The sequence below is a fragment of the Motacilla alba genome, chromosome Z (assembly GCF_015832195.1).
Source record: "Motacilla alba alba isolate MOTALB_02 chromosome Z, Motacilla_alba_V1.0_pri, whole genome shotgun sequence".
In the NCBI taxonomy this organism is placed as follows: Eukaryota; Metazoa; Chordata; class Aves; order Passeriformes; family Motacillidae; genus Motacilla; species Motacilla alba.
In genome coordinates this window covers 57,147,400-57,164,194 of record NC_052046.1, presented here as the reverse complement: position 1 = coordinate 57,164,194, position 16,795 = coordinate 57,147,400, and the positions used below count along the sequence as shown (strand labels likewise).

The 16,795-nt window shown below is 38.8% G+C and overlaps 1 protein-coding gene across 18 annotated transcripts in view; it reads right to left on the bottom strand.

The window, feature by feature from the left end:
• Window positions 1-8,478, bottom strand: part of MPDZ (multiple PDZ domain crumbs cell polarity complex component) — a 95,429-nt gene extending 86,951 nt beyond the window's left edge. For 10 of the 18 annotated variants that reach the window (XM_038123468.1, XM_038123475.1, XM_038123474.1 and 7 more), the window contains exons 1-2: window positions 8,130-8,477; window positions 62-132 (exon numbers count right to left, since the gene is read on the bottom strand). In XM_038123468.1, coding sequence (XP_037979396.1) covers window positions 62-77 — 16 coding nt within the window. In that variant the 5' untranslated portion in view covers window positions 78-132; window positions 8,130-8,477. The other 8 variants (XM_038123482.1, XM_038123486.1, XM_038123484.1 and 5 more) reach the window with 3 other exon arrangements.
• Window positions 8,479-16,795: the final 8,317 nt, after the last annotated feature.

Below are 16,795 nucleotides of genomic sequence, written 5' to 3'. Positions count from 1 at the left end.
ATCTATCACACACACTCAATGTGGCCACAAAAATATTGTGATACAAATGAAAAAAAATTACCAATTGTTTCCAACATGTTTTCTGCTTCTCAGCTTCTATTTCAACACCGGAAAGAGACTGTAAATATTTCCCTGAAAAGTAACAGAAAGAAAAAAAAGTCACATTTATAGAAATACTAAGCTCTGAAGTGAAAGAAAAAAGCATGACTTTTGAAAGCAATAAACAGCAAAATAACAATCCATAAAAAACTATCTCCATAGATAATTAAAATAATCTCAAAGTCAAATTCTGACTCACTTTGGTGTTCAAAATCTTCCTGAAAATTGCTTTAGGAATATACTTTGTAATTTATTTGTATTTCCATATCAAAGTAGCTGTCTGCATACTGTTGCACATGTCCTGCACTGCTTTAATCAGACACTATGAATCATAGCTGCCACTGAAATACAGTTTCATTGCTTTCCTTTTCAGTGATTCACAAAAAAAAAGACACTCCCTGCGGGATCAGTTTTCAAGCTCTGTGTTGACAATTTCAGGTGCATGAGCCACAGCACACTTTTTTACAGTCACCTTTGAAAGAAAAGTCATATAAACCACAAGGCTCCAAGCTTGCAGGAGTCTCACACTAGAGCCTCTACAACTAATATCTATCGGAATTGAGACTCAGATGAGGATGATAGCTGAGTTTTTAGCAGTGTGGGCTTCCAGGAAGGAAATCCTACTCTGGGAGGAAGAAATTCTGAAATTGCTTTGCTTATTCTTTTTTGTTTTTGCTTTTTGGGCTTATTTGAGGCATTTTAAAAATGTGCGTCTGCAATTGCTCAGAAATCTGCAGTGACAGAACGCGTTTGATGGAGATGGATAGCTGAGAAGTGAGGAGCTCAAATACCATTGCAGGTGTATGAACTGTTGATCTTATCTTTCATAGTTTGTTTTCTTTATAGTAGGAAAAAACTTCAGTAAAGCATCCCCACTTGAATCTGGAGAACCTAAAAACATGAAGAGCTGTGATCTCTAAGCACTCAAGAAAGTAATTCTTTCTTGAGACATTGAATAAAAAGAGGAAAAGGAATGATGATCACTAGATAAGACAGTCTAATAGGACCATTAGTTATAGAACCTGATCATTTTGTCAAGCCTATACTAGCCTATAATATTTGCAGTTTGTGCAGAAAAAGCAAATCAAATGGGTTTTAAATTGTTTCAAGTTCCATCAATATGACTTCCCTAGTTTCAATATGGCCAAAGCTTCCTAGTTTCAACCTTATTGTGACAAGCAAAGAACTTTTGAGCCCTTCCTCAGAGCCCAGTCTAGCCCAATAAAAGAATGGGGAGTCTATAACTTCTCTAAAGATTGCACTTAAATTTGACATTCATCATCATTCATCATCCTTTTTAGGACAATGTACAATATTCAAACCCCTTAAACCTGCCTTTCTCAATGTTACTCCATGATCCAAATTATGCTTTTAAATAAAAATAAACCTTTATAATTTTTTTTCTTACTTGGCAAGAAAAATCCCAGCATGTGACTACCAGATCTGAAAAACAACCCAAATATCTTGTATTTTCACCTTATCACTCTACAAAACAGGACAAAACGAAGTCTATTTCACATGGGAAGGGCTGGATGAAATTATTTAAATGTTATGAAGGAAGCTGACTTCCCCAAACCCTTATCACCCATAGCTTTTCTTTCCAGATTAAAAACTACTATCACTTCTATTCAGAGCCACTATTTAAAATCAGAGATAATTATGTCATGCTTGTAGATGTTTTCCTCAGTACCAATGCAAATCAAAGCAGTTCTTTCTTGAGACACTGTTCCAGTTCTTTCTCAATACCTACCCTTGGGGCTGTGTATGGAACCAGAGAACTGAGCAAAAAATCAGAAATGGAGTCTTTTTAAGTAATTTAATTTATCACTATATGCACAAGCATATAACATCTTACGTTCAACAGATGAAACTAATCAGGAAAAAATAGAGGGTTACTGTTCCACTTCAGTTCTGCAAAAACCTCAAGAAGAGATGCAGCTGTAAAACGTCTCTATCTTTTGAAGTAGCTGGATATTGCTTTATTTTATGACTCAATTTGACTAAAATCTCATTCCTCTTGTGCTGAGAAATGTAAATTTTACAAGTGACAGTACCCAAGGTCACCACTGTGTTCATGCAATTCTGAAGATAAGAACTAACAACTTATAGCAGAGGATTCTACAAGCAGACACAAGCCCTAAACATATCTGTAGGTTGAGATTATGCCATGAAATTTGCAATGAAAAGAAATCCTTAGCTCTGCTAAGACACTCATTACCTACTTTATATTTACCTCATGCTTTAGAGAGGAGTGACTACTGCTCTAGCATCATGCCAGTATCAGCAAATCCACTTTGAACTCTCAGTTTATTCTCTTTATTTGGGTTTATATTAGTAGGGAATCCCTCCCCAGCTGGCCAGCTTAATGCTGTTGTCGACATCAACAATAATCATGAGAAAGACCAAAACTGTCATCAGAATATTTCCCCTCAGTCACCTCCTCTGAAGCAGACACAACACATTCAAGGACACCAGTGATTGCCTATACGTGTTCACTCTGCCTGCGCTCTGAAATGGCAAATAGACACATGACTGCTCCTGCTGTGCCACATCCATGCTAACAAGTGGGATCTGTCAGCACCAGCTTAGTGGCACATTAATGTAGCGGAAGTACTGGAGAAGTAACCACACATCTCTCTAAAATACACTGCAGAGACATATCCATAAACACCACCACTCACTACAGGACACACTGGCCTTTAAACCAGCTTGCTTCTAAGTATTTTAGCAACAATGTGCTAGTGAGAAGTAGAGTGGAATGCACGATCACTTGTTGAAAGGCCTAATTCTGCTATAGTGAATATTTTTATAGTGGCATTGTAGATTTCTATATGCAGAGTGGAAGTTTGGTTCTGATTTCCTCATTTTGCAATCTCCTAGCAGTCTGTATCACAGGAACCTGAAGCCAAAACCAGCCCTTCTATACAGGATACAACAATCTTCACACCTCAAAGAGCTTACTAGCTTAGCTCAAAGTAGATTTAACTATTTTTGTATTTCAGTGCTGAAGTTCATTAATCTCTTCAAAGTAATAAGAACACAGGCTGTCTGAGTCAAGACTTTATAAGTAAATTGAAGCAAGACAGTTAGGCAAATAGCAAGTTAAATTTATGTTCAAGTTCTAAAGACACAGGTAGCTGAAAGCTGTGATGTAGACAAAAAACAAACAGCCAAACGCACCAGAAAGGAAAAAAAAAAAAAGGAAAAAACCAAACCTCATCATCTTCTCATTTTCCTTCTGGTTTAGTACATTAGAATAGAAAACACAAGGAATTTTAGACAGGTATAAGGTAACAAACACACCATATCCACTCTAAGAACAAACCAAAGTTAAAGATGATCCCTTTCAAGGTTGTACTTCCGAAATTTGATTCTTCCAATGATAACAAACAAAAATGGGGTTTTTTGCCACTCATCATAATACCCTTCTTTGATAACATTGGTTGCCAGAAAACAGCTGGCAGGTTGCAACTCTAGTTTCTATCTGTCCATTTCTGAAACACTGAAATGCACAGGTGGCAGAAATTCTTTTTAACATCTGAAATTTATTTGATCACCTCCTTTCCACTACAATTGCAGAAGGCCTTTAGCTAAACAGACAAAAGATCTGTGAAAATAATAAGGCGTTTCATTTCCATTGATCATTCTTTCACATCTGATCACTTAGTTTCTACAAGGAAACCTACTCTGTTTCATTGACGGATACTCCATCTACTGTTTCGCAAAGCCATTTTAGATAATACCTTGGAAACTAATGCTCATAGCATGGATTAGGAAACATGCAATGCCAAAGATAGAAAACATAGTAATAGGCTTTGCCCCATAGTTCCTGCATTACTTGAAGTGCTCTGAGTATACAGAGGAAATGCCTGTCTTAAGAGTGATCCCTAGGCCCAAGCTGTGGTTTGGAGTTGCATGAGATTAAAAAGTAAATCTATTGCAATTAGGCAGCAAGGTAACCACAACATGCATTTTATAGCTGCTAAAAAGAGTATTTCGGAACTTCTAATCTAACATTTTGGTCTGTGTTTGTCTGGGCTAGAGATATCCTCTAGTACCTGATTTTTATCCCATGTCATTTTCCTCCCCAATTTTCTGGCTATCACTCAAATAGGCATATCGTGTTAGCACCGTGTGGTGCAGGAACAGAAACCATACCGCACAAGTGGAAGTGGAAGATACTCATTACTGCTAAACTTTCTGCTTTGCCTGCAGATTCTAAGAGTGCTTCCACTTTTCCCACTTACCTCCTGAAAACCAGATACTAATCCCAGGAGAAGAACTAAGGTGGATCCCCAGACATCGAGTAGTCTTGTGAAAATTAAGGCAGTGGACACTATTCAGAGTAAATTGAAAGATCTCATGCTGTTTATGCATTTTTTTTTCTAGCTACTTTTCCACTGTCACTGCAAAAATGCAATTTTGCTGCTGCATACAGCACTTTTTAAGCATACAAAGGGTGCCAAAATAAATGCAAGAGAGCAATGACCAACAGGGAAAAAGAGAACAAAAAGAAAAAGCAAAATTAATGTGTACTATTCCACGAGGAACAAAGCAGACTTCCATCGATTACCTGGAATGCAACAAGCAAACAAGAGATGCCTGACATCTACATTTGACAGCTATGCTAATGAAAATTGTTCTGAAACATTCAAAGCAGAAATAAAAAGGCAGTATTGCACAGCCTATATTAGGACTCTAAGCACTTTGAAAAGACATTACTAACCTCCTGAAATTCAGCAAAATGCTGAATGCATCAAAAATACATAGAGAGGCAGTGTCTGTATGTTGAAGAAGAGTTCTGTGATAGAGCTGAACAGAACCATGTACTTTGAATCAATTATGAAAACAGAATTTTGAACATTCAACTACTGTTAACCTTCAGTATGTATTACTCTAATGTGTTAAGTCAACTTAAAATGCCTTTCCATGAACTGGCAATCTGTTCACTGTGTATAATTAATAATTTTCTGTAACACTGTAAGAAGCCCTACATCAGCATAAGACATAATATCCATGGTAACTGACATGCTAATAATTGCAACTGGGAAATGGGACTAAACTATCCATAATGAATGCATCCACTGATACATGTGTGTGACATAGTGTATTCAAAACTGATTTGCAAAGAGCATCCCAAAAACAACAACATAGTAGGTAGAGTAAGTGTTTCTGGTGGGGTTTGTTTGGGTTGTTTTTTTTGTTTTTTTTTTTTTGTTAATGAAACAAAGAGATTATCTTTTACAAAAAAAAAGTACTTATTTCAGTAAATATCTTAAATTAAGATCAATTGGCAACCTTCCACATTAGCTTCAGGAACTGAAAAGCAACTTTTTAGCAGATACAGAATATAGGGGACACTACATATACTGAATTGATGAAATACAGGCATGGTTAATATTGGCTCTTTACGTTTTCAAGCATAGGCAATTGATAACCATATTCACTAAATTCAATTAAACATGATGAAGCACAGATTTTACAGCAGTTGCACCTCAATGTATATTGGATTCTTCACAGAGGTGACAACAGCATACATAAATGAATAAATACAAAGCCTCTCCAAACAGCTGCCAGTAAGCATCAACAAAGAGTCATCATTTCCCCTACAAACTGAAACTAGAAATTTCTCTTTGTGTATTGTGACAATAGCAAGTGATAGAAAATCGTAACACTGTGTATCAAGACCACTGTGCAGCAGGGTCTCAGATGTAAGGACAGGGTATGAAAAGCCTACAAAAGAAAAGCCTATGAAACACGTTATTATTGCCAAGGCAAAAATAGCACATTTTTGTATCAATTTGTCAGGAACACCAGCAGTGAAACAAGACTGTCTTTATCAATGATAATATAGTATCCTGCCCATTTGGCATTTGATTAGCCAAAACTGCTTCACCAGGATGCTTAAATATAAAGCCAATTAGAAAATTACTGCATGCACTTCACAAAACTTTAATTTTTATTTTTGTGTGAAACATGGAGCATGGAACAGAGATTAAAAAGGTCTTTTAAATAGTTCTCAATATACTGAATAAAATGCTACTTGTTAAAGCAAAACCATCTACAGCTATTCTGCATGACTGAGAAGATATAAGGCATTCTTGCCTGAAGAATTCATAGACCAGGGCCCCACCAGGGCCAGGTGGAATAAAAAGATCCATTAGTATCTAGGTAGTGCAGTTCTCTTTCCCTTGTGCTGATAGTGATCTAACTTTCCCAGTGAACTCCTGCACAAAGAGGAGAGAATGTATCCAGTTCCCAGTGAAAAGCTTCTTCAAAGCACTAAGGAAACCATTAGAAACACCACAGCTAATCAGTAAATGTTACATGCATGTTACTGTTAACAAGATAGGAGACATAAAAATACGCAACTAAATTTTTTTTTAATTATGTTCTCTGTCTAATAATGCTGCTTGTTAAGGTGGGTATGTCCCTAGTTATTTTCCACTTGCATTCTTTTCTTTTAGTGTTACCTCAATTACTTTCAATTTCCACAGAAGCATCAAATAACACTCCCAAAAAGTATTTTACCATTTTCCCCCTTTCCAGTTTAGATTCATCCCTACAAGGGAGTTGCTGTTTCCTTGGGAAACGCAAAAGTGATATGGAAACCAGAGGGCATCACACAATGGAACTTCCGAAACTGCAGAATTCAGACCCTTCCCCTTTATCTCAGTAAATCTCTGCTCTCCTACTGCGACAGACTCCTGACACTCTTTCAGGGACCAAAGCCAGTAAGGACAGTTTCCTATCCAACAGTTTATAGTGGGAAAAAAAAATCTTCTACACGTATTAGGACACAAAAATATAGCTGGATGATGCAGTGTTTATGAAAGCACAAGACAAGAAAAAGGAAAAAAAAATTATAACCAACGTTTTTCAGCCAAATGGCAAATCAAATCTCTTAAATGCTGCACACGGAGTTCAAAAGGTCGGCTTGGTGAGTTTTTCTTTTTCTTTCTTTTCTCCTAATACTCTTTCCAATAACACAGAGAGGTGCTGGCAGCGAGGGGGGGACACGAGAAACGAACCATCCCTTTCCTTCGCGCACCCAGACTGATGAAAGAGCACATCTGCGGGCGGCCGCTCGCCCTCCGTTTCCACCCAGCCAAAGCCGTTACCGGGGAGCTGCTGGAGCGCTGCAGCGGGCTCGGACCTGCGGGCAGCGCCGACACCAACACGGCAACAGGTACCGGTCCCGATCAACCGCGGCCACCGCCCCGCCCGGAGCCCGAGGACACGGCCAGTGTCGCCGGGGCCTGCGGTCCGGCTCTGGCTCCGAACGAGAGTCAACGCCGCCGCCCACAACGCCGGCCGAGGGCCGCGGCCGCCAGCAAGGTCGGTGGCAGCGGGGGCAGACGAGGAGACCTCTTCGCGTCATGAAATGCCCGCGGGGGATAAAAAGGGAATGCGTGAACAGGCAGCACGGCTTCCTGCAGATGTCAAGGGAGGTTCGGCTTTTGTTTACGTGAGGGCGACGCTCCACCAGGCCGCCCGAGCCCGCGAACCGCCCGCCCGCCGCAGGCCGAAGCCCCGGCCCAGCCCGGCCCCCACAGCCGCTCCCGCCACCCGCGATCGGCTGAGGGGGAGGAAGAGGGGATGTGCGGGACACAGCAACAGGCTGAGCCCCCCGGCCCGCGGCTACACGGTCTCTCTCGTCCTCCAGGCCCCCACCCCCCCTCCCCCCCGGCAAAACCCTTCGGAACAAATTAACAATAATAAATAAAACTTCGAGAGAAAAACGCGTTTTAAAAGGTCGCTCAAACTCCAGCGACGCGACGAACCCTCCCCGCCCTTCCCGGCCCGCATCCCCGCAGGACGCTTCGGCCGGGTTCGGGCCCGCTCCCCGCCGCCCGGCCCGGCACCCCGCTTACCCCAGCGGCTCGGCGGGCCCCGCCGCCCGGCCCGGCTTTCCGCCCTTCCCGCCCCCGAGTAGCGGCGCCGAGCGAGCCGCGCCGCGGGGGCAGCACGCTCGGGCACGCCCCGGCGGCCTGAAACCTAATCCTGCACCCCCCGCCCGCGGGTCTCACCGGGGCGGGCTGGGCGGCCGCCCGCAGCGGTGGTGGGCGGGGGTATCCAGGGAATAGCGGGGCACGCTGGGGGGAGCCCGGTCCCGTCCCTGCCGTCCCGTAGCGTCGCGACCCTTCCCGCCAAGTTTGTCTCCCCGCGGCTGCCGGAGCGCACGCCTTGCCGGGGTGAACCGAGGAGCCGGGCTGGTCCGGTTTAGCTCTCCGGGTCGCCTGCGAAGTGAGGGCGGCGGCAGGCTGGCCCCTGCTTCTCTGCAGTGGTGCGGTGCCGCCTGCGGCCGGGCCTGCCCGCCCAGCCACCGGCCGTACCCCTTCTGGTGCAACAAGATGAGCCTGGCCTGGAACGGAGGAAAATGGGAAATGTTTGGAAATGTTAAAAAAAAAAAAAAAAAAAAAAAAAAAGCCAGGATCAACAAACAACGCATGATGAAGTTAGACAAAATTATTTATAAAGTCGTAGAATTAATGAAGGGATGACTTTTCTCTCGATGCAGCAGCTGGTTATTGTGTTAACTAAAAGTAAGGAAGATGCTGTGTTTCACATATATATGTATGTCTAAGAATGAAGGACATAATGCAGAAATTTTTGCAGTGATCACAAAATGCCCAAAACCGTAAGTTCAGCTAAAGGTGGAATTATTTTGCTATGTATTAACATTGTTTCTACTAATATTATCAGGGTCATGGTTTCCCCTATTCCTTTACATGAGATACTGTTTTGGTGTCAGTGCTCTCAGGCAGCTCAGCTAAGGTAAACCTCTGCTCCAGATGGACCACCCTGCAGATGGACCATGACTGCTCCACTAGGCATGTTGTCTCTGGCTCTGCAGAGGCTCCATCCACTTTTTATCTGCTTGCCTTCTGGCTTGGTTTGGTTCTTTTTCCGAACAGAGGTTAACTTTATGATGATGGTGTCATCATAAGCTTTAGTCCTTTGTGGCTGGAGGATGGTGGTGTTGTTTGGTTGATGGGCTTCTTTGGGTGTTTGGTGCTTTTTTTTTTTTTTTTCTCACACAAAAATTTTAAAGAAACTTAATGTTATGAAGTAGTGGGAGTACCAGTACCAACACTTTCTTTAGCAGAACACTTTACATGATAAATTTAAGAAGCACAGGTCTTGGTACATTGCATGCTTTGGGGTTTTTTAATTATTATTTTATTTGGAAAATTAAATTCTGAAAAAAGGTTGAATCACTAAGCAATATTTCTCTTGCTTGCTCTTATTGCAGCTGGTGGATTGAGAAACTCCAAATTGTTAGCTGCCTTTTCCTCTGCTGAATACTAAAATGTACACCTTTTTAACAATAGTTCTTCCACTTTTTAACTAATTTTCAAAATTTTATTTGTAGGTTCAATTGTTCAGTCTGGCATGTGCTCATAAGCATATTGCTTTTTTAATCAAACACAAAGGCTCTGCTATAGCTAGGACGTTGAACGCTCTGTAACTGTCCCACCAACTTTGTGTGTTACATGAGACTTTAATAAATCCAGAATAAAAATTTTAAAATAAGTTACAGTTTGTTTCCATGTATCATTGTTTGATGAATAAGCTACGGTTGATTAGATAGGTACAAAATGAGAATGTTATTTTTTCCTGTTGCTCAGGCTTTAACTGGGGGATATGACTGGACAAAAATGCAGTGATTCTATTAAATTTATTTGGACAAAAAAATGGTCAAAATTAGGTATGACAGTACTCATGATGTACAACAGCATCACTTGTGTAATAATTCTTCCCAGTGCAATTTGTCTTTGTATGGGATATACTTTTCAGAAAGTTTTTTTTTAACATACAGGCTGCTATTCTAAAGTAGAAATACATTTTAAATTCTATTCAGATTTTGCCAAATCCTTGGAGTATATATTAAGCAGGTGATAGTGAAGTTCAGAACATTGTGCTACGTTAGGCTTTGCCTGTATTAAAAATATTTGCATATTTATGCCAACATAGCTGTACACAGAAACTGAGCCCTCTCAGTAAATATACAACTGTACATACAATGAACATAAAACTGTAGTGGGAATTGGCATCACAGTAATCAAATGCGCTCTTGCACACAGTAGCTGATGACACTGAAGAGCCATGCAGGCACAGTTCTAGCAAATAGCAAAGCAAATTGTCAGGGTTCAGAGTGCACAACTGATCTCGTGGATATATTTGGTACTAGCTTTAGAAAGTTAATTTGAAAGACATCAGCCATTCATATTTACTTATTTCTTCCTTTTGTTGTAAAATAGGACCTCTCCAGCTCCTCCCTAGAAAAAGAAGGTACATGTACAGTGACATACAATGTTTTAAGTTATATTACGGCTTTGTTAGTGTAAGAAGTGTGGCCATTGGTGTTGTATAATCTTGGGGGATCCTTCAAATGTGAGAAAAGAGAATCTGCTTTGTATTTCAAGGCAAAATGTTTTAACAAGCTACAAATATTTGTGTGTTATTCAAGTGATTGTAAATCAAAATTGCAAGCAGTTTTTTAAACCATGCCTTCCTCAAAAGACTACTATGACTACAAAATCCATAAAAAATATTATGTCAGAAAGGACTCTGAAGGAGAAGATGAAGGGGATCTAAAGAAACCCTCCTTTTATGTTCTCTAGTATTAACATCCTGATATATTTCATTTCTCAGGTCAATTTATTATATAGTCGTGGTCAAAGTATCAATATTAGATGAGATGCCTGCCTTGCTGATTTACTTAAATAAATAAAATACTAATATTAATGATTTACTGCTTAGATTTATTGGAAAACATGAAGGAGAAGTAAACTGAGAAAAAAGTCTTTACAGATATAACAGGGGCACCAGAAACAAGGCTATGTGTCCATTAAATCATTGAACAGGCTGCTGTTGGCGAAGCAGCCCTTTTAAAATAGTAATGGGAACAGGATCTAGCCAATGAAATAAGAGTCTGATTCTGCTCTGAGTCACAGGTACTGACTTGGCTTTGAGAAGATGTTGCCTATGAAACACATTTGATGACATTTATGACACAGATCTATTTATTCTCTAACAAAAAAAAAAGGTGTTCATAACAATAATTGTTTAGTTTCATCACTGTGTGTATCATATTTGGTATGGGCATTGTTATTGCATGCTCCACTGCAGAATGGGTAGAATATATATTTTAGAGACCTAGAAGTACCTTGACAGAAAGGACTCAGGAATATATTTTTTATTTATTTATTTATTTATTTATTTATATTTTTATTTATGCTTGAAGTATTCCAGCCTGAACTTCAAAAAAAACCTGAAAAGGGACCAATAAACACATTTTGTAAGTACTAACTTGATTAAAAATTGGATATACTTCTCTTTTATAGCTTTACTCTTCAATATCACAGCATAATTTCTTATTGTGTATTCATATGCATATATACATACATAGACACAATACTGTACTTTTCATTACTTCATTTGCTCAAATTTCAAATGCAGTAATGCTCAAAATAGTTAAAAACTGTTAATTACCATCTTCCTTTTTCGAGAATGGTAATAATTTATTATAGATCAAGTTTTATTCCTGGCTCTGTAAAGCAAGAGTAATCCATTGCATTGAGCAGAATTAAGCTGTAAAAAACTGATCTTAGATCAGAGATAACTATGATCCTAACTGTTATAGCTGCTAATCTAAATACATTAAGTATGTGGTATGCATTTTGTCCTTATTCAAACAAGGATGGATCACCATATTTTTTCATGGAGGTCTTAAGAGTAAAATAAGTTATACTAGTAGAAGCATTCAGTATTATATATATGTTATAAATATAACACTCTTCTTCATTTCAATAGAAAAGTTACACTTCAAAAGTCAGATGGTGTAACTACACAGTTACTTCTGTTACTGGAGGTAACACCATGTATATTGTTAAACAGAGCTAAAATTGGGAACTTTCTCTTAACTTTCATGTTTGATATTTACAGGTTTTGTATTATGCTGGCAAGTAGTGACTATTAGTTTCACTTACAGATGCATGCATGCATGTTGGCAAGAAGAGTGCATAGATTTACATTTTAAAGATTCTTTCGGAAATTGTCTTCCCTGCAGACATACTTCATAACTGTTATTATTGCTATTGGAGGTTGCACATACGCGTAGAAGGGGAAGTATGCCCTGTAAGGTAAAACAGAGTAAAAAAATCATAAAAGGTATGTTAATTATTTATAACTACAAAACAAAATACTTGCAATTATGACAAATTAAAAGAGCATTTACTTACACACAAACAGGATTGTTTAATGCCACAGGACTTGCCCATAGCAGAGAAGTGAAGCCCAATAAGTGACAAAGCATATTAACCTTATCATAAATTCTTCAGACACATAATACCTACAAGGAGTGTCTTGTGGTTGTGTCAGATTATGGTGTTTCATTTTTTTTTAATGTTGTATTTTTCTAGAGATTGCCACATATTTGACAGATCCCACTCTCATACTATCTAATTTTAAAAGCTTTCCTCAGAAGTCCTTCAAGGGATGTTGTCCAGAGCGACATGTGATCTGGCATACTTGTCGATGCAACAGTTGTTCCAATATTTGAAAAGATAGGGCAATATCTTATTATCAATTCTTGTGTTAGAAATATTGGGAGGTCTTGCATAACATATCCTTTAGAATGGAAGGAACATGATCTGACTAGTTCAGGAGTTTACGTACAGATGAATTGGTGAAATTAAAGTAAAGCACAGCAATACATACAGAATGATTTGTTGTATGGCTCTGCAATTTATCATTGTCCAAATAGTATTTACCTCTGTATGCACTATTTAGCCAATCAAAGTATCTGATATCTTGCCCTGTGCAGTGTATGATGCATATTGCATTTAAGGGTACACATTATCTTCCAAGTCTCTGCTTCCGATCCAAATGAGAGAAATGTTGGAGAAATGTTTTGCTTTCAGTGATGTTCAGTGTTCATATCTTAGGAGAAAAAGTTCATATCTTAGGAGAAAAAGTCCATCTCTGAGTTTGCAGTCTTGTGTCTTTTGTTCCCTCAAACATTCATGATATTACCCATTTTGGATAAATAATACTGTATGTATTGAACCATGTCTTAGGTTGAAAGATTTAGCTGGGGTGTGTATTTGCCATCTGTTAGAAGGGGGGCAGTTATCTTCTGTTCATCGGGCAGTTTTCTTTATCTCTTCCACAAACAACCCTCCTTCCAAAAAATAGCTTCTGTTAATAGGCCATTGAGTCTCACTGCATGACTGATAAAATTGCATCATCTCACTGTGGGATACTCCACCCAGGAGGAGGAGCCAAGCATTATCCTACAGATTATAATCCCCACAGAGATATAATCTGAGATTAAGAACAGCCTTTTCTCACTAGATTCCCAGAAAAGCAGCTATCTGCTCCACTAGATTCCCAGAAGAAAACCAGATCCATCTACAGCACCACCAGACTTTCAAAAGAAAACTACACCCTTGTACAAAATCACTGCTTCAGCAAAACCACATCTATCACTCCAAAAAGACTACAACCACCATTTATTCAAAACTACTACCAACACCCTGACCAACCGGGTGTCAGGTCATATTCTGACTCTGTCAGTAGTTCAGTAGTTTGTTTTCTTTTTTTTTTTTTTTTTGTACTATTACCTTTGAATTTTTAATTTTCCTAGTAAAGAAGTGTTTTTCCTTTTCCCATATCTTTGCCTAAGAGCCTCTTAATTTAAAAATAATAATAATTTGGAGGGAAGGGGTTTGCATTTTCCATTTCACAGAAGGCTCCTGCCTTCCTTAACAGGCGCCTGTCTTTTCAAACCAAGACACACCATCAAAGTGGTATCAATGTGGTATCACTACACTATCCCAGTCATGGACTAGTATTAGAGATGTAGTCTGTTTGAGAAGGCAATAAAGTTTTACAGTTAGCTTTGCCAAGTCATTGTGTGTACAGAGAGACCAAGCAAACAACCCTGCTTCATTGTTTTTCTGAAGGAGCTGATTCCACATGGCTCTGCATGTTCTTTGTTTTAATTTACATGTAGAGAAGAGGCAGAAATGTACATCTGTGTCCTTTCATCTTGTTTATGGATTAAGTGAACTTTGGGCAGAACTAAAGTATTTACTAAAGTATTTAAAGTATTTATTAGTATTTACCACTATTATTAACCGCCATTCATACCATTACATAATTGCATTGAAAATGTGATTATTACAGTCTAGGAATTACCAGTATTAAACAAACACCACTGTTTTGGTGTTTTGGACTCTAAGTATGGAGAGCCTAAAATCCAAACATGCAAAGAATATATCCATCTGCCCGTGAACTTGAAAGCTAAATATTGCTCATTCAAATTAGCCAAGTCATTTATGGATGGAAGGTGACATGTCCAAAGAAGACCACTCTGCTCTTTTGAAGAAGCTACCCAAGAAAAAGGCTTTATTAGCCATTATACTTGTCCTTCTATACCAAAGCTATTTTGTCTAGCAAGATTAGCACCTGTAAAAAGAAGAAGAGTGGGGAGAACCTTTCTTTTATCGAGAATATCTGCTATTCAGTCAGATGGATGTAAAGAGGTAAAACTTCTGATGCATTGTGCTACAGACTATGGGCCCAGATATGAGTAAGCATGTCTGTAACTGGCCAAAGCTTTTTGGAGTCTCAGTCAGGTTCACTGATATAAATTCCTTACAATTTGCTTTGATACATTGAAGGTCTTTCTTTCCTCTGTGCATACTCAAGTTCTGTAAAGGAGTTCATCATTCCTACAAACCACACAGAACATACTAAGAAAACTATGAAAAAACACAGAGAGAAAAGAGCTTTCATCAGACCAGAAGATATAAAAAGGTTGGTGTTTCTGGAATAAGCTCATTTATACAAATATCTGACAAATACAAGTTTCATTTTAGTTTGTTCTTAAATAGGAATTTAACATTAAGTGAAAATCATTTTAGCAAATGAAACAAATTTAGATTTAGTCCAACTGCAACATTAAAAAGCTCTGTTAGAGAAGGAAACTATTTCAGTAAATGTCTTTTTTCTGTTAAAGTACACTTTGGTTTAGGTCAGCTGCTTCTCTTACAGAAAAAGGGTCCTTCTCATAGTGATATTGTCATAAGAAAGTCTTAAAAACTTCGAAATTAAATGAGCAAATTTGCTCTCATCTGGTCATTAGGTGACAGAAACTGTCAATATAAGCAAAAATAAGAATCAATACTCCATCCAAGCCACCCAACAGTAGTAAGCCGAATCCCTCATTTTTGGGAGTTAATTGTTTACCTATCAGTACTCAAAACCTTTATGCAAAAAAATAGTTTGTTTTCTAGCTAGATGGTGTATTCTTATTGGCTAAGTATAACATTTTTGTTGTTTTCTCTAGCCTTTGAAGTTTTCATAAAATGTGCAGAGCACAAGGTGAGGTCTCAAGGCTATAATAGACTTTCTTCAGTTTTTTGACTTGAGACAGCATTTTGCCTCCATACAGTCAGAATCTCAAAATGTGTTATGCAAAGACTGGCTCAGATGAGCTGCAATTTGTTTTTCCATTATATTGTTGTCCTTTAATTTTTGTTGCCAAGGGGACAAGGCAAGAGGAAATGGATTAAACAACTGCAAAGTGATGAATTTTAAGTCTCCTCTTAATAATATTTTAACTCTGAATTGAATTTGTATGTAGGAGGAATGAATAATAATAATAATAATAATGTAATTTCCAAAAATAAACAGCTAAGCAAAAAAATCACTCTTTCCCTCTCATGCTTTTCTCTTTCATGCCCCTATTATTTGAGTACTTGAGCTTTGAAAAACAAACTAGAAATGCCCAGGCAACTACTGAAACATAGAAAGGTAAAGAAAACAGAGATATTAAACCTATTTTGTCTCATAATCCAGTACTGCCTTAGCATACATACAGCCTCTTGAACATGAAGGATGCACAATGCACGATAAACACTCGTTTGTAAATGCTACTCAAACAGCTGAAAGGAGCTGCTTCAGACAAGAGAAATCTTTCTACACCTCCCTATCCCTCTTGTAAGCTGGATGTAAGGAGGAAACATCAGGAGAAAAATGCCCATAGTTTTTAAGACTGTTTTCTGCATAAACTAGCTGTACACAAACTTAGACCCACTAGTGTAAATAACCCCCTGCCCTGCAACACAGAGTGCATCATTACACTCATGAAGCTACAGTCAGCCTTTCTCCTTCCGTCTTCCAGGTTATTGTATGTGTTCTCCTTTTCTAGAACCTTAATGCAAGACAACTCACATGGACTTCACTGCAAGAATGTTTCTGGGGCTCTCAGACATCCATGCCTGCAAGGTCGCCCTTACTGCATATGTCTTCTGCAGGTGCTTTTTCTTATAATGTCACTCTCCATTCCACTATAATGATGGACCTGCGTATTGAAGCTACCCTCAGAAAAGTTAGAAAGAGTTCTTACAGAATTAATTCAAGCTGGAGAAATTCAAAAGTCTTTCTTCAGATCTGTGTGAGTACCTGGAGAAGCCTACCAGTATTGCTACACCCAATACTCAGCCCCATCCAAGTCAGGGGCCTGAGTTTTCACACCTTAAGAGCCAACAGCATTATATTTGGGATATTGAATTTACCTAGTTGAGTCCATTTTTGTTTCCTAATATATTTTTTGTCTACCCTCAGGTAAATCCTCCTAGAATTCATAAACTAGATGTTTTTCTATCTGATTTTGGAGACT